The following is a 17,984-nucleotide window of genomic DNA, read 5'->3' as shown; positions in this document are numbered from 1 at the left end:
ATCCTTGATTTGTACGCGTGTCAGGGGTTAGGGGGAGAGGGCAGGGGAATGGGGTTAGGAGGGAGAGAAAGATCAGCCATGATTGAATGGTGGAGTCGACTTGATGGGCCGAATGGCCTAATTCTGTTGCTATCACTTATGACCCTATGACAGAGAGTTGGAGGCATCCAGGTTGAAACTCAGTTTGCTGAACAATGGAAAATCATCAACATTACTTCCCAGGTTTTCCCATAAAAAGATTTGCCACACTCCATTATTAAAAAAATATCTAATATTTATTTAAACAATATTTGAAAAACATCAAGGTACAATTTTTAAAACTACAAAATGCTGATTCAATTTTTAATAGGGAAAACCAGAGTGAAATTAAACAAATAACTAGATACATAAAATAATCTATAGAAACATAGAAAATAGGTGCAGGAGTAGGCCATTCAGCCCTTTGAGCCTGCACCGCCATTCAATATGATTATGGCTGATCATCCAACTCAGGATCCTGTACCTGCCTTCTCTCCATACCCCCTGATCCCTTTAGCCACAAGGGTAACATCTAACTCCCTCTTAAATATAGCCAATGAACTGGCCTCAACTACCTTCGGTGGCAGAGAATTCCACAGATTCACCACTCTCTGTGTAAAACATGTTTTTCTCATCTCGGTCCTAAAAGACTTCCCCCTTATCCTTAAACTGTGACCCCTTGTTCTGGACTTCCCAAACATCGGGAATAATCTTCCTGCATCTAGCCTGTCCAACCCCTTAAGAATTTTGTAAGTTCTATAGGATCCCCCCTCAATTTTCTAAATTCTAGCGAGTACAAGCCGAGTCTATCCAGTCTTTCTTCATATGAAAATCCTGCCATCCCAGGAATCAGTCTGGTGAACCTTCTCTGTACTCCCTCTATGGCAAGAATGTCTTTCCTCAGATTTGGAGACCAAAACTGTACGCAATACTCCAGGTGTGGTCTCACCAAGACCCTGTACAACTGCAATAGAACCTACCTGCTCTTATACTGAAATCCTTTTGCTATGAATGCTAACATACCATTCACTTTCTTCACTGCCTGCCGCACCTGCATGCCTACTTTCAATGACTGGTATACCATGACGCCCAGGACTCGTTGCATCTCCCCTTTTCCTAATCGGCCACTATTCAGATAATAGTCTACTTTCCTGTTTTTGTCAACAAAGTGGATAAATATTTTAGGATATTCTGCAAGAAGAAAATCATTATTTAGTAGATTGATCTTTGCCCAGAGTGCAACTTAATATTCTAATACAGGCAAGTGAAAATCAGCGGAAATTATAAAAAATTTAATCTAATTTTTTTTTTCTCGTTTAAAAAAAAATTCACAGTTAATTATTATATTAAGGAAATACCCGATTATTCAGTTTTCAACCAAAACTTGCTAATTCTGCATGAAAAGCCAGGACAGAGAGTGACAATGTGTAGGAAGGAATTCTGGTTTACACTGAAGATGGACACAAAATGCTGGAGTAACTCAGTGGGACGGGCAGCATCTCTGGAGAGAAGGAATGGGTGACGTTTTGGGATCCGAGCATTTTGAACAAGTGTCTCAACCCGAAACGTCACCCATTCCTTCTCTCCAGCATTTTGTATCTATCATCAGAAAGTAACAATATTCATTTTCACATGAAATGATCGAAGACGTTTGATTAACTTAATTCATTCATAGTAGTTATGTTCAATGAAGTGCGATTTAAGGAAAGGATTTCTTTAAGTTCTTCTACTTTATAGTACTCTCTTCTTCTGGATATAAATGTTACCGCTTCCCCAGCTTGTTTTCTGGAGCAATCTCTTGGAGTTGTCTGTTTTGAAGAAGCAGATTTCAATTTAATTTTATCATGACGGCAAGAGGTATATGAATTTACTTTTTATCAATTACATTTTTTTAAATATCGAACGTTTGCAGGTCACAGATTTTTAAGTTTACTTGTTGCGTACTTTAACTAGTTTAGAGATGCAGTGCGGAAACAGGCCCTTCGACCCACCGCGTCTGCGCTGACCAGAGGCATTATACCAGCACTATCCTACACACACTAGGGACAATTTACAATTTTCACCAAAGCAAATTAACCTACAAACCCGTACGTCTTTGGAGTGTGGGAGGAAACCGGAGCACCCAGGGAAAACACACGCGGTCACAGGGAGAACGTACAAACTCCGTACAGACAGCACCAGCAGCAGTCAGGACAAGTGTTACAGTACAAAGTTTACCAACCTTGCTTTCAGTCTGGGCCCGTCCCCATTTGCTTTTGCTTTTATTACATTTAAATCTTCCTTGTGCAGGAGGTTTATTTTTTTTTCACGATCCAGCAACTCTTTAGGAAACAGGCTCTTCTCATCAAAAGCTACTTTTAAAGCTGTTAATTAAATGAGAATGATAGATAATCCTTGTTGCAGTAATACAAAGTTGCGTTGTACTAACATTAAGAACAATTGATACAGTTCTGCCTCCATTCATGATGCTAAATATCTAAATAAAAAATGTTCGAGAAAACACATATTTTTATTGCAGTAAACATTATACCAATTTTTAAAGAGTAATTGCCAGTTTGCCTTTATAATCTTATGTTGCGTGACATTTTAATTGAATATAATTGTCCATTAATTTTACATTATCCACCACAATGAACAGCATGCATGTGCTTAGAATAAGATCCATATGCATTATTGATTTAAAGTGCTTGTGGTTTGCATTCGAACCATAATTTTAACCCTTTCAAGAGTCAAGAGTGTTTTATTGTCATTTGTCCCGAAACGGAACAATGAAATTCTTACTTGCAGCGGCACAACAGATATGTAAACATGTACGCAAAGTCCGGCTTCCGGAGTTCCAGAGCCCCCGGCCGCGGGGGGCAAATCCGACCCACCAATTGCCGCGGAAGTCCCGATGAGGTCGATATCGGCCACCTCACCCGGCCTAGGTGCCACATTTTCGGGGGGGGGGTAACACTTCAAGTGCATCCTCGTGATTTTGTCTGGATTAGAGGCTGGAAAATCGGTATTCGATCTGTACTCTGTACCATGTAACTGAGTTAAGACAAGACGCCACTTCACTGTGGGGACACATTGCAAGCAGTGCAACAGCAAAGAATCTTGAGCAAAGCAAAAAGTACTGGAGGAACTCAGCAGGTCAGGCAGTATCTGTGGAGGGAATGGACAGGCTAAAGTGTTCCAACCTGAAAGACCTCCTATCCAATTACTCCACAGATGCCACCTGACCTGCTGAGCCCAATTAGCCCATTATCTGTTATTAGCCCATTATCTGTTATTTGCACTTTATCAGTTCATTTATTCATGTGCGTATATATTTATATAATGGTATATGGACACACTGATCTGTTTTGTAGTCAATGCCTACTATGTTCTGTTGTGCTGAAGCAAAGCAAGAATTTCATTGTCTTATCAGGGACACATAACAATAAACTCATTTGAACTATTCCAGTACTTTGTGTTTCGCTTGTTAATTAGCAGATTGTGAATTAATTAAGCCCACCACTCATGCTAAATGACACGATTTATTAAATACATACATTAAGTAATGTATTCTGAATGCAACACTTTAATTCAAAGCTAATATGCATATCTGCACACATAACTAAATATATTATTGTTAAATTTACAGCCACAATTAAAAGCTCCTACTGAAATATTTCACATATTCCATTATATTTTCTCTGCCTCTTATTTTTGAAATTAACAATTTTTCCACAAATGCTTGCTATTGAACTTCTAATTTAGTTTAGTTTAGAGATAATAATAATAATAAATATAATAATAATCTTATTTATATAGCACATTTTTAGTCAACTTGCATCGACCCCAAAGTGCTTCACATAATTACATTACATTTACACACAGGCAAAGGTGGGTGAAGTATCTTGCCCCAAGGACACAACGACAGTATGCACTCCAAGCGGGATTCGAACCGGCTACCTTCCGGTCGCCAGCCGAACACTTAGCCCATTGTGACATCTGTCGATACAGCCCAGACACAGGCCCGTCGGCCCACCGTGTCCGCGCCAACCAGTGATCGCCGCACACTGACACTATCCCACACACACTAAGGATTTACAATTTACAATGATATAATTTACAATTATACCAAGCCAATTAACCTACAAACCTACAAACTTACACGTCCTTGGAATGTGGGAGGATCCCAAAGAAAACCCACGCGGTCACAGGGAGAACGGACAAACTCCGTACCGACAGCACCCGTAGTCAGGATCTAACCCAGCGCTGCAAGGCAGCAATTCTACGTACCACAATGCCACCCTTCTAGACTTGATAAAAACTCAGACTTGCATTAGTAACATGATTAAAGAAAGTCTTACTTTCAGGAGCTGTAGGAAATATCTGTTTCTCGTTATAATCCTCCTCCGTCTTCCCATCGAAATATTTATGGGGGTTCTGCAGAAAGTCTGGCTTTGTCAAGTCTATAATTTTCTCCAAATCTTCCATATGCAGGGAACTGAATGTCCCTGTAAAAGAATTCCAATGTAAGAATATTATCAAATGTCTCACATTTGTATTATGGTTCAATATAAATCTTAATATAGGTTTATTGTCACCAGGGTGTAATGAATTTCCTTGTTCACGTGAAGGTCAGACATGCAGGATGGACAAATATAAACATAAATAACAATGACGAGTGGAAGTATGGGGCCGATCTCTGAGGAGGGATGTGCTGCCGCTGGAGAGGGTCCAGAGGATGTTTAGAGGAATAATCCTGGGGATAACATAAGATGAGCATTTGACGGCACTGGGAAGATTGTTCCCGATGTTGGGGAAGTCCAGGACAAGGGGTCACAGCTTAAGGATAAGGGGGAAATCCTTTAAAACCGAGATGAGGAGAACTTTTTTCACACAGAGAGTGGTGAATCTCTGGAACTCTCTGCCACAGAGGGTAGTTGAGGCCAGTTCATTGGCTATATTTAAGAGGGAGTTAGATGTGGCCCTTGTGGCCAAGGGGATCAGAGGGTATGGAGAGAAGGCAGGGACGGGATACTGAGTTGGATGATCAGCCATGATCATATTGAATGGCGGTGCAGGCTTGAAGGGCCGAATGGCCTACTCCTGCACCTAATTTCTATGTTTCTATGTTTCCACTCGCTGGAGTTCAGAAGGATGAGGGGGTACCTCGTTAAAACTTAATGAATAGTGAAAGGCCTGGATAGAGTGGATGTGGGGCGGATGTTTCTATTAGTGGGAAAGTCCAGGACCAGAAGCCACAGCATCAGAGTAGAGACATACCATTAGAATGGAGATTTATTTAACAAGAGGGTGGCGAATCAGTGGAATCCATTGCCACAGACAGCTGTGGAGGACGTGTTATTGGGTATTTTTAAAGCGGAGATTGACAAATTCTAAATTAGAGAAAATAGACAATAGGCAATAGGTGCAGGAGTAGGCCATTCGGCCCTTCAAGCCAGCACCGCCATTCAATATGATCACGGCTGATCATCCACAACCAGTATCCCGTTCCTGCCTTCTCCCCATATCTCTGACCGCAATCTTTAATGGTGTCAAAGGTTATGGGAACAAGGCAGGAGAATGGGATTGACGGGGAAAGATAGATCAGCCATGATTGAATGGCGGAGTAGACTCAATGGGCCGAATGGTCTAATACTGCCCCAATGACATACAAATTTTTGGTGTCATAATCTGAAGTAGTGCTAAAATGTATTTAAGAACAATAATGGACTAACCAAATGAAGTTAAGAATATAAGTATATGGCAGAGGTGCGTATGAAAGAGGCTTCTGATAACAATGGGGAGGAAAGCTAATCTTAAGTCTAGGCATCTGATCTTTAATGTATCTTCTTGGCCTTCCTGATGCACGGCACTGTGAAGATGGACTGAATGTTAGGAAGGGAGGAGTCTGTGCTGGACTGTGCCGAGTTCACCACTCTATGTAGTTTGAGGTGATCAAGGACAGACCAGTTTATACACCTGGCTGAGATCCATCCCATCGGAATATTTTCCATAGTTAGATCTGTAGAATCACTGTGGATGTTCTGAATCTTCTCAGATGCCAGAGGAAGTAAACACGCTGATGCACGTTCTTGATCAGCGCACAAGTGTGGGAGAAGTTAGGTTGCTGGTGATATGGGCTCCGAGGTACTTAAAAAGTATTGATTATTGAAACTATTGGAACTACAGCAGCGCCCTTAATGAGGATATAATTAATCCACTCGCTCAACTAAGGTGAACAACCAATTCTTTCAGTAGATGCTGGTTTATACCAAAGATAGATGCAAAATTCTAGAGTAACTCAGCAGATCAGTCAGCATCGATGGAGGGAAAAGATGGGTGACATTCTGGGTCTCGACCCGAAACGTCACCTATCCTTTTTCTCCAGAGGTGCCGCCTGGCCCGCTGAGTTACTCCAGCACTTTGTGTCTACCTTCAACCAACTCTTTCAGCTTGCTGACGTTATGGGCTTGCTGTTCAGACAACATCACACCTGATCCTCCATCTCTTCCCTGTACTATTATGGTTGTGAATTGTGAGGTTCCTGGGAGTCAACATCTCCGATGACCTCTCTTGGACCCACAATACCTCTACTCTGATCAAGAAGGCTCACCAGCGTCTCTTCTTCCTGAGGAGACTGAAGAAGGTCCATCTGTCTCCTCAGATCCTGGTGAACTTCTACCGCTGCACCATCGAGAGCATCCTTACCAACTGCATCACAGTATGGTATGGCAACTGCTCTGTCTCCGACCGGAAGGCATTGCAGAGGGTGGTGAAAATTGCCCAACGCATCACCGGTTCCACGCTCCCCTCCATTGAGTCTGTCCAAAGCAAGCGCTGTCTGCGGAGGGCGCTCAGCATCGCCAAGGACTGCTCTCACCCCAACCCTGGACTGTTTACCCTCCTACCATCCGGGAGGCGCTACAGGTCTCTCCGTTGCCGAACCAGCAGGTCGAGGAACAGCTTCTTTCCGGCGGCTGTCACTCTACTCAACAACGTACCTCGGTGACTGCCAATCACCACCCCCCCCCGGACACTTATTATTTTTTTATTCAAATCGTTTGCTATGTCGCTCTTCAAGGGAGATGCTAAATGCATTTCATTGTCTCTGTACTGTACACTGACAATGACAATTAAAATTGAATCTGAATCTGAATCTGAGTTCATCTTTTAAAAGGTTCAGCGAAATTCTGACAGATCAGCTCTAATAAGGCAAGATACGGTAGTGGAAGATGGTGCCCACACAGTGGCCTTACCAATTGGGCTCTGTACTTTCTCCCAAGTACAGAGCTGAGGTCTCGGTCTTCTCTGGATTCTGCTTTCCCTAAATGTTTTGCCCAATACTGTAGTTTGCCATATATCCACCCTGAAAAATACAATTGCTTAAAAGCTAAGAAGCAGATTGAGAATACAATTACTTATTTAATCATCAAAACACTTTAGATCATTTCATTTGGTTTGGTCATGTGACAACAGGAATAAGAGAGGCAGTGGTCTTTCAATAGACAATAGACAATAGACAACAGGCAACAGGCAACAGACAATAGGTGCAGGAGTAGGCCATTCAGCCTTTCGAGTCAGCACCACCATTCAATGTGATCATGGCTGATCATCCCCAATCAGTACACTGTTCCTGCCTTCTCCCCATATCCACTGACTCCGCTATCTCCAAGAGCCCTATCTAGCTCTCTCTTGAAAGTATCCAGAGAACCGGCCTCCACCGCCCTCTGAGGCAGAGAATTCCACACACTCACAACTCTCTGTGTGAAAAAGTGTTTCCTCATCTCAGTTCTAAATGGCTTACCCCTTATTCTTAAACTGTGGCCCCTGGTTCTGGACCCCCCCAAAATACTCCCGCCATCTCGGAAATTAATCTTGTGAACCATGTCGGTGGTGGATAAGAAAATGGGATGACTTAGAAGATGGACACAAAATGCTGGGGTAACTCAGCGGCTCAGGCAGCGTAGAAACATAGAAAGGTAAGCCATTCTGCTCTTTGAGCCAGCACCCCTATTCAATATTATCATGGCTGATCATCTAAAATCAGTACCCTGTTCCTGCTTCTCCCCATATCCCTTCATTCCGTAAGCCCTAAGAGTTCTATCTAACTCCTCTTGAAAACGTCCAGTGAATTGTCCTCCACTGCCTCCTGTGGCAGAGAATTCCACAGATTCACAACTCTCTGGGTGAAGAAATGTTTCCTCATCTCAGTCCTAAATGGCTTACCCATTATTCTTAAACTGTGACCCCTGCTTCTGGACTCCCCCAACATTGGGGAAAATTTTTCCTGCATCTAGCCTGTCCAATTATTTTAAGAATTGTATATGTTTCTATAAGATCCTGGAGAGAAGGAGTGGATGCTGTTTTGGTTGAGACCATTCTACAGACATAGAACTGGTGCGAATAGCGATCAATGGTCAGCGTGGACTCGATGGGCCGAAGTGCCTGATTCCCAGCTGTACCTCTCAGCAAACCTAAACCCAATGGCTAGCATTTATTTCGAGAGGACTTGAACACAAAAACAGGGATGTAATGCTGAGGCTCTACAAGGCGCTGGTAAGGCCACATTCTAAGTACCATATCCGAGGAAGGGTGTGCTGGCTCTGGAGAGGGTCCAGAGGAGGTTTACAAGAATGATCCCAGGAATGGGTAGGTTAACATATGATGAGCATCTGTCAGCACTGGGCCTCTACTCGCTGGAGTTTAGAAGAATGAGGAGGGACCTCATTGAAACTTACAGAAAGGTGTAAGACTTGGATAGAGTGGATGTGGGGAACATGTTTCCACTAGTGGGAGAGTCTAAGACTAGAGGCCATAGCCTCAGAATAAAAGGACGTTCTTTTAGGAAGGAGATGAGGAGGAATTTCTTTAGTCAGAGGGTGGTGAATCTGTGGAAGTATTTGCCATAGAATACTGTGATAGCAAAGACAGTGAATATATTTAAGGCAGAGATAGATAGATTCTTGATTAGTACGAGTGCCAGAGGTTATGAGGAGCAGGCAGGAGAATGGGGTTAGGAGGGAGAGATAGATCAGCCATGATTAAATGGAGTAAACTTGATGGGCCGAATGTCCTAATTTTACTCCAATGATCTATTAAATAAATTACTTTGTCAGCAACATGTTCTTCTCCCACCAGTATTGTGTTATAATGAACTCACCTGCTGTTTGAATCAATATCCTCCTCCATAAGAGAGGCATCGTCTATGGTCACTGATGGACACACTTTACTTCTCTTGGGTTTCTGATTGGGGGTCTTCTCTTCTTTGGGGGGCAACTTTATCACGGGGGGCGGCGAACATTTACCAATCCGCCAATGTTCATCCTGAAGTCAAAGCGTCAAATTAGACGTGTTACTCAACATTCAGTGTGAATAAGATCAAATTTAGTTTAGTTTATTGTCACGTGTACTGAGGTACAGTGAAAAGCTTTTGTTGCCTGCCCAACCAGTCAGCGGAAACATAGAAACATAGAAAATAGGTGCAGGAGCAGGCCATTCGGCCCTTCAAGCCTGCACCGCCATTCAATATGATCATGGCTGATCATCCAACTCAGTATCCCGTACCTGCTTTCTCTCCATACCCTCTGATCCCCCCTTAGCCACAAGGGCCACATCTAACTCCCTCTTAAATATAGCCAATGAACTGGCCTCAACTACCTTCTGTGGCAGAGAGTTCCAGAGATTCACCACTCTCTGTGTGAAAAATGTTTTTCTCATCTCGGTCCTAAAGGATTTCCCCTCTATCCTTAAGCTGTGACCCCTTGTTCTGCACTTCCCCAACATCGGGAACAATCTTCCTGCATCTAGCCTGTCCAACCCCTTAAGAATTTTGTAAGTTTCTATAAGATCCCCTCTCAATCTCCTAAATTCTAGAGAGTATAAACCAAGTCTATCCAGTCTTTCTTCAGAAGACAGTCCTGACATCCCAGGAATCGGTCTGGTGAACCTTCTCTGCACTCCCTCTATGGCAATAATGTCCTTCCTCAGATTTGGAGACCAAAACTGTACGCAATACTCCAGGTGTGGTCTCACCAAGACCTTGTACAACTGCAGTAGAACCTCCCTGCTCCTATACTCAAATCCTTTTGCTATGAATGCTAGGAAAGACTATACATGATTACAATCAAGCCGTCTCCCACGTGTAGATACAGGATAAAGGGAATACTGTGAATAACGCCTGTAAAGTCTGATCAAAGATAGGCCGAGGGTCTCCAATGAGGAAGATAGTAGTTCAGGACTGCCCACCAGGGGGTGATCGGATGGGTCAGTTGCCTGACACCAGCTGGGAAGAAACTGCCCCTGAATCTGGAGGTGTGCGTGATCTTATAGGGGTACGTACAAAATCATCAGAGGAATAGATCGGGTAGATGCACAGAGTTAACCTGAGCATTGAATTAAGGAAGAAATCATTTGTACCTGTCCAAATACACCAATTATTGATCCAGAAATGTAACTGAGAACGAGACTGCAGTCGGCTGCCGCAGAGAGAATGAGCAATTGGCCGTCTTGTGTACACGTTTCAAGGTGGTTTACACAATCTGAATGAGGTTGTATTGCAGCCACCATTGGTGGGAGTTGTGTCATGACGACATCACTGTAATTCAGGCAGTAGTCCTGGTCAGAAACAAACAGAAACAGAACATGCAGCGTCATTCCTTTCAGCAGGAGTAAAGGGATAACGGTTGTTTTATATTCTTTGATTTTTGGAGCGTGGAAACAGGCCCTTTGACTCACTGAGTCCACGCCGACCATCGATCCCTGATTCACACTACTATATTGTCCCACTTTTGTATCCACTCCCTGCACATTCATGGAGAGGCAGGCAACAGAGCATGAAAACACACCCTTCGGCCCAACTTGCCCATGCGGACCAAGATGCCCCATCTACACTAGTCCAATTCGGGGCAATTTTCAGAGGCCAATTAACCTACAAACCCACACCTCTTTGCCTCTGGAGGAAACACACTGGGCCACGGGGTGAACGTGCAAACTCCACGCAACAGACAGCACCCAAGGTCAGGGTTGATCCTGGGGCTCTGGCACCGAGAGGCAGCAGCTCCACCCGCTGCGCCACTCTGCCGCCCGAGAATGTTATCCGAGTGTAACCTTGCTAATCTCCTTGCAAACTGGAGGGAAAATAACATTTCATCAACTTCTTCTGGTGAAACGGAAGATCATTAACAAATAACATAGATAAAGTTCAGCCATGATTGAATGGTGGAGTAGACTTGATGGGCTGAATGGCCTAATTCTGTTCCTATTGCTTCGTTTCCCCTCATCATATAATGAAGAAGTCATAGGGGGGTATTTTCTACAGAAATACTAGCTAAAGGTGATTGTGATCTGACGGAGTTAGCATTCAACCCCAAAATAATAATTTTATTATTAATGTTTAATATTTTATGTGTCATTCTTAATTGTTACTGTATGTCGTGTTGTTACTTGCGAGCGGAGCACCAAGGCAAATTCCTTGTATGTGTACATACTTGGCCAATAAATGTATTCAATTCAATTAAGATTACGATCAAAACTGATAATGGCAGAATAAAAACCTTGCACGTAAACTGAAGCAGGTGATAATTCTTTCCGCGGGCGTGGTGGGATCCCTTGCCGGGGATCGCCGGAGAAGAGCTCTGACCGCCGGCCTGTAGCCTACAACATCCTGAAGCAGTGGTCTCTGCTAGGAAAGTGCGGATTCGGACATTCCAAGCCGCAGAGTGTGTTCAACCGTCCCGACGTCGGAGTTTGGATCATCCCAACGAGAGGGTCTGTACGCCGTCCATAGCGATGACTACGGGGGGTTTATGGCCCCGACCACGGGTGAACAAAGGAGGAGGACTGACTGAACTTTGTTGCCTTCCACCACAGAATGCTGTGGTGGATGTATGTGTTAAATTCTATTGTGTACTGTGTGTTCTTTTTTGAGTGTATCGCTGCTGGCAAATTCATTTCACTGCACCTTCAGGTGCATGCGACGAATAAATTTGACTTTGGCTTTACCTCGATATTCCAAATCTTAATGCAGCCGTTCACGTCTCCCGTGATAAGGAAGCTATTCTTCTTGTCGACCGCCATCACGATGGACAATGCATCAGCGTGTGCGTCAAACTCAGACAGGAGCTGGCATTTAAATGAGTTCCAGAACCGGACAACTCCAGACGCACCGCAGGTCACGAGGTTAGCACCGCCTGAAAATGTAAAAAACTAAATCTAGAGTTACGGGTGACACCAAGTGCTGGAGGAACTCAGCAGGTCGGGCATCAAAGCAACGTCTCTGGAGACAACGGTTCGGTGACTTTTCGGAGGCGGGACCCTTCTTCAGATTGAAAGTAGGGGATGGGGAGGGGGTGGGGGGGGAGGGAATGGTGAAGAACTGGAGGCGAGAAAAAGACCTTGATCAATCAGGGCCAGCCACAAGTGACCTGCAGGTAGGACACAGCCTGGTAGGTCCATGGTTGGCTTGGGAAGGTGTGATCGCAAGAGAAACTATGGGGAGAAAGGTGGAACACTTACGTTCGGTCTGCCTAGGCCGACAGCATCTCCTGGTTGCCAACCATTTCACCTCCCCTTCCCACACTAACCTTTCAATCCTGGGCTTCCTCCACTGCCAGAGTGAGGCCACAGGCAAATTCATTAGTTCATAAATGATAGGAGAAGGATTAGGCCACTCGGCCCTTCAAGTCGACCATGCCATTCAATTATGGCTGATCTATCTCCATATGCCTATCTATCCGTATGTCTGAAGAAGGGTCTCGACCCAAAACATCCTTCTCTCCATAGATGCTGCCTCGCCCGCTGAGTTACTCCAGCATTTTGTGTCTACTTATGGCAGATCTAGCTCTCCCTCCTAACCCTATTCTCCTGCTTTCTCCCTATAACCCCTGACACCCGCACTAATCAACAATCTATCCATCTCTGCCTTAAAATGATGCATTGACTTGGCCTCTTGCTCTCCAGCGGTGTGAACATTGAATTCATGAATTATAAGGAACTTCATCTCATATTCCCTTCACCTCCCCTCTCCCCCTCCACCTCTCACTTTGTCCCCTTCCACCTCCCCAATCATTTTACCAGTTCCACAGTTCTCCACATTGTTCCTGTGGGGATAACATCTTCGCTAGCCAACAAAGGCCAAATTATTATTTTTTTTTAATGAATTATTTTTTAAATTATCCTTCAGGCCGAAACCCTGAACAGAGCCTAGAAATGAAAGATTTTCACACAATATTCAGTGTTATGCAATTTTTGAAGCATTTAATGAGAAACTGTTCCCTTAAATAAATTTGACTTTCCATTACATAAACTTGTAGTTATAATATTTTCCCTTAAAAGCGCAAAATTAATCCAGTGTGTTCAGATTTTAGAATTTAGAGATACAGCACGGAAAAAGGCCCTTCGTCCCACCGAGTCCGCGCCGACCAGTACACTAACACTATCTTACTCACCAGGGACGATTTTTACAACTTACCAAAGCCAATTAACCTAGAAACCTGCACATCTTTTGGAGTGTGGGAGGAAACCAGGGCGCCTGGGGAAAACCCACACGGTCACAGGGAGAACAGACAAGCACCCGTAGTCAGGGTCGAACCCGGGTCTCTGGCGCTGTAAGGCAGCAGCTCTACCGCTGCACCACCGTGGCATCCAAATTGATATATGTATTGATCATAAGCAATAAACGATGTACAAACATGCTACTAGTTACATCACAAAAGTCCTTTCTCACCCGTTGTCAAAGTGTTCCTTCTGTTCTCTAAAAAGAACATCCTGGTAATCACGTAGCTATATTTATTATCTTCATCGTCAGCGCTAAACAATGGCGATCCACTTGAACCTGTGGAAACATTTCCTTGTGTTTGACTATCTTGCTGTTGATCGCCTGCAATATATAAATAAGGAAAGCAGTGATCCCATTTACTAACATAGAACATAGAACAACCCCTACAGGAACAGCCCCTTCGGCCCAAAATGTCAGTGTCAAGCGTGATGCCAAGACCTACTCTCATCTGCCTGAACATCAACCATATCCCTCCATTCCCTGCATATCCACGTGCCCATCTGAAACTCCCTTCAATGCCACTGTTATATCTGCCTCCACCACTACTCCGGGGATCGTGACAGAAGCCTCCTTGTGGCGATCCCCGGAAACAACGACACGATGCATTCTGTGACGCGTTGGGCAACCAATTCTGTCAACGTGTTAGACGACGACAGAAGCTATACGTGGCCTGACACACGAGCGATCGAACCACTACTCCCACAGCAACTTACTGTGAGTCTCTCTGTGAAAAAGAACTTGCCCCCACACCACCCCCCCCCCCCCCCCCCCCCTCTTTAAACTTTGCCCCTCTCACCTTAAACCTCTGCCCCCCTACGATTTAATATTTTTATTCCTGCAGAAAGATTCTACCCTATCTGTAGCTCCTATATTTGATATACTTCTCTCAGGTCTCCTCCCCACAACCTCCGATGTTCCAGATTAAAACAGTCCAAGTCCGTCAAACCGTACAACAGGCAAAACCTTAGTGCAATGGCAAATTTCTGACTCTTCCAGTGTCCAACTTTTCGTTGCCATGACTACACAGGGAAGTAGGAGTGATCCTACGCAGACCAAATAGAAAAGGTTTTCCGGTAGTTATTTCCGGTTTCACTGGTTCTTTATTGAAGTAGTCGTACAAACAAAGAGATGAACGTACCAGCTATTTCTTATTCTGCATACAAGTTGTAGCTGGCTGTCCCCCCCGGTCTGGTGAGATCTGTATGCTCTCCACCCCTATGTCTGGTCTGCCCCTCCCTGTCCACTATGCCCGTATATATATATATACACCCCTCTGTGCATCTAATGACGGCCCCCAAGTGTCCAAAATAATACTGCAAGATATATCTAGACAAAATAATATAATATGCCAACGGTGGCTAGCCTAAACATAAATGGCTCCTATACTTAGTACATAGTGTAACAGACAGACGTTGAAAAAAATACTCAAGTTAAATTATTTGTCTTTAATGTAGAAATATATAATTTGAAGGTTGAGACCAGGTTATAGGTTTTTTTAAAGAAGAAGACTTTGGGTGCCTGGAACGCGCTGCCAGGGGTGGTGGTGGAGGTAGATACGGGAGTGGTGTTTAAGAGGCTTTCAGATGGACACCTGGATATGCAGGGAATGGAGGGATATGGATCACATGCAGGCAGAGATTAGTTTAACTTGGCATCATGTTCGACACAGACACTGCGGGCCGAAAGGCCTGTTCCTGTGTTATATTGTTCCATGTTCTGTAATGCTATTAATACCAATGTTGCTAAAGTGTGGAGGATTCATATGAAAAGTGGTAAAACCCTGGGGTAGTTTAGGTTAGTAGGTTCAGGTTGACACAAACTTTGGTCCACCACTGATTTAGTGGACAAGCTGGGGTGGGAGATTGCAACCATCGCGTGGTCCGCCCAGTTTCAACGAATGTGATCAACCCGGCGTGCACAATCAAATAAGATCAAATAGAACAAGTTGTCCTACAACTTTAGGCTGTGCACGCCATAAACAAGAAGAAGAAGTAGTGGACAAGCTATTGCGAGAACACAACATTCTTTCTCCATTTTCATCTGTGAAATAAAATGGATCACTCTTTCAAGTGAGATCAATAGTTTGATCAACTAATGAAAAGCAAAAACTGTTGAATCTGCGGAATTCATTGCTGTGGATGCAAGGTCATTCGATTTTTTTAAGGTGGAGATTGACAGATTTTTCATTCGTATAGGTGTCAGGTGTTATGGGGAGAAGGCAGGAAAATGAGGTTTAAGAGGGAAAGATAGATCAGCCATGATTGAATGGAGAAGTGGACTTGATGGCCTAATTCTGTCCTAGAAGTTATGGACCTACAAGATACAAGAAAAATTATATAGTAGGCACTAAGTTTACCTGATCTGAGCTGCAATGTTTGATTGAGACATGGATGAAATCTACTCGATGCGTTTTCAGAATTATTATTCCATATTACGATCTCTCCATCGTAGCTGCCTGTGGAGATCACATTCAGTTATTGCTATTTGTAGAGTCACAGAGTCATACAGCATGGAAGCAGGCCCTTCGGTCCAACTTGCCCATGCCGACCAAGACACCAGAGAAAATAACATTTCCACAACCAATAGGGGCGGCACGGTGGCGCAGCGGTAGAGTTGCTGCCTCACTGCGCCGGAGACCCGGGTTCGATCTGACAGCGGATGCTGTCTGTACGGACTCTGTACGTTCTCCCCGTGACCTGCATGGGTTTTCTCCAAGAACTTCGGTTTCCTCCCGCACTCCAAAGACGTACAGGATTGTAGGTTAATTGGCTTGGTATAAATGTACCAATTGTCCCAAGTGTATGATGGTGTTAGTGTGCGGGGATCGCTGGTCAGTGCAGACCCGGTGGGCCGAAGGGCCCGTTTCCGCGCTGTATTTCTAAACGAAAATTAAATATGTCTTGAAAGTTATGGTAAATAGTAATGACAAATGCACATTAATTTTGCAGATTTGATTCAAATAGCCACTGTCATCATTGGCAAAGTTAATTTGATTTGTGGCCCACATTAGTTTAGTTTAGAGATACAGCGGTGAAACAGGCCCTTCGGCCCACCGAGTCCACGCCGACCAGCGATCCTCGCACACTAACACTATCCTACACATACTAAGGACAATTTACACATACACCAAGCCAATGAACCTGGTTCATGGTGGCTCAGCACTTCAACTCCCCCTCCCACTCCGTCTCCGACCTCTCTGTTCTGGGTCTCCTCCATGGCCACAGCGAGCAGCACCGGAAATTGGAGGAACAGCACCTCATATTCCGTTTGGGGAGTCTGCACCCCGGGGGCATGAACATCGAATTCTCCCAATTTTGTTAGTCCTTGCTGTCCTCCCCCTTCCTCAGCTCCCCTGCGTCCCTCCCATCCCCCCCCAGCCTTCTGGCTACTCCTCCTTTTCCCTTTCTTGTCCCCACCCCCCCCCGCCCCCGATCAGTCTGAAGAAGGGTTTCGGCCCGAAACGTTGCCTATTTCCTTCGCTCCATAGATGCTGCTGCACCCGCTGAGTTTCTCCAGCTTTTTTGTGTAAGCAATGAACCTACCTACCTGTATGTCTTTGGAGTGCGGGAGGAAACAGAAGATCTCGGAGAAAACCCACGCGGTCACGGGGAGAACGTACAAACTCCATCCAGACAGCACCCGTAGTCAGGATCGAACTCGGGCCTCCGGCGCTGCAAGCGCTGTAGAGCAGCAACTCTACCGCTGCGCCACCATGCCACCCGTTCGAAGAGTTAAAAGATCATCACTGCCTCTATAGGAAGACTATAATGAAACAGTAAACCTGTGGCCAGTGTTTGCGGTGGTAAAAACGCTGCACAAAGGATATCATTGTGATGTTGTGCCTTGCCCTTCCATTTTGAAGGCTGGACTAGTAACTCAGTCAGGGTGTCCATTCGGAATACAGTAATCTTACTGGAAGAGAAAAATATTAAAATGGAACAAATCTACAAATTTCAAAGTTAGCAACTATGGCTTGAGAATGAGCTAGTTTCAACAATCGCAGAATATCTTTGTCACAACAGCATTTAAACTTTAAAGATGTCTGTCAGGTTTCTGAACGGTCCTTCCATGTCAAGGGTGTCAGAGTTTATGGGGAGACCCTCTGTCTAAATAAATTCCTCCTCATTTACGTCCCAAAGGAAGTCCATTAATTCTGAGGCTGTGACCTTTGGTCCTAGACTCTCCCACGAGTGTAAACATTCTCTCCAAATCTACTCTATCTTTCAATGAGATAATCCCTCATCCTCCTAAACTCCAGCATGTACAGGCCCAATGGCGTCAAACGTTCGTCATATGTTAACCGACTCATTCCTGGGATCATTCTAAACCTCCTCTGGACCTTCTCCAGAGCCAGCACATCCGTCCTCAGATATGAGGCCCAGAAGGCAGGAGAATGGGGTTAGGAGGGAGAGGTAGATCAGCCCTGATTGAA

At 44.4% G+C, this 17,984-nt stretch overlaps 1 protein-coding gene across 1 annotated transcript in view; it reads right to left on the bottom strand.

Annotated features, from left to right (window-relative positions):
• Positions 1–1,619: 1,619 nt before the first annotated feature.
• LOC129703164 (WD repeat-containing protein 49-like) overlaps positions 1,620–17,984 on the bottom strand; it is a 31,400-nt gene continuing 15,035 nt past the window's right edge. Inside the window, exons 10-19 of the mRNA XM_055645331.1 lie at positions 17,334–17,464; positions 15,759–16,007; positions 13,721–13,873; positions 11,998–12,185; positions 10,414–10,611; positions 9,158–9,321; positions 7,254–7,363; positions 4,359–4,505; positions 2,240–2,381; positions 1,620–1,826 (exon numbers count right to left, since the gene is read on the bottom strand). Coding sequence (XP_055501306.1) covers positions 1,781–1,826; positions 2,240–2,381; positions 4,359–4,505; positions 7,254–7,363; positions 9,158–9,321; positions 10,414–10,611; positions 11,998–12,185; positions 13,721–13,873; positions 15,759–16,007; positions 17,334–17,464 — 1,528 coding nt within the window. The 3' untranslated portion in view covers positions 1,620–1,780. The remainder of the gene's footprint in view (positions 1,827–2,239; positions 2,382–4,358; positions 4,506–7,253; positions 7,364–9,157; positions 9,322–10,413; positions 10,612–11,997; positions 12,186–13,720; positions 13,874–15,758; positions 16,008–17,333; positions 17,465–17,984) is intronic.

The sequence above is a fragment of the Leucoraja erinacea genome, chromosome 14, assembly GCF_028641065.1.
Source record: "Leucoraja erinacea ecotype New England chromosome 14, Leri_hhj_1, whole genome shotgun sequence".
Taxonomy (NCBI): Eukaryota; Metazoa; Chordata; class Chondrichthyes; order Rajiformes; family Rajidae; genus Leucoraja; species Leucoraja erinaceus.
This window is presented reverse-complemented; position numbering and strand designations above follow the sequence as displayed.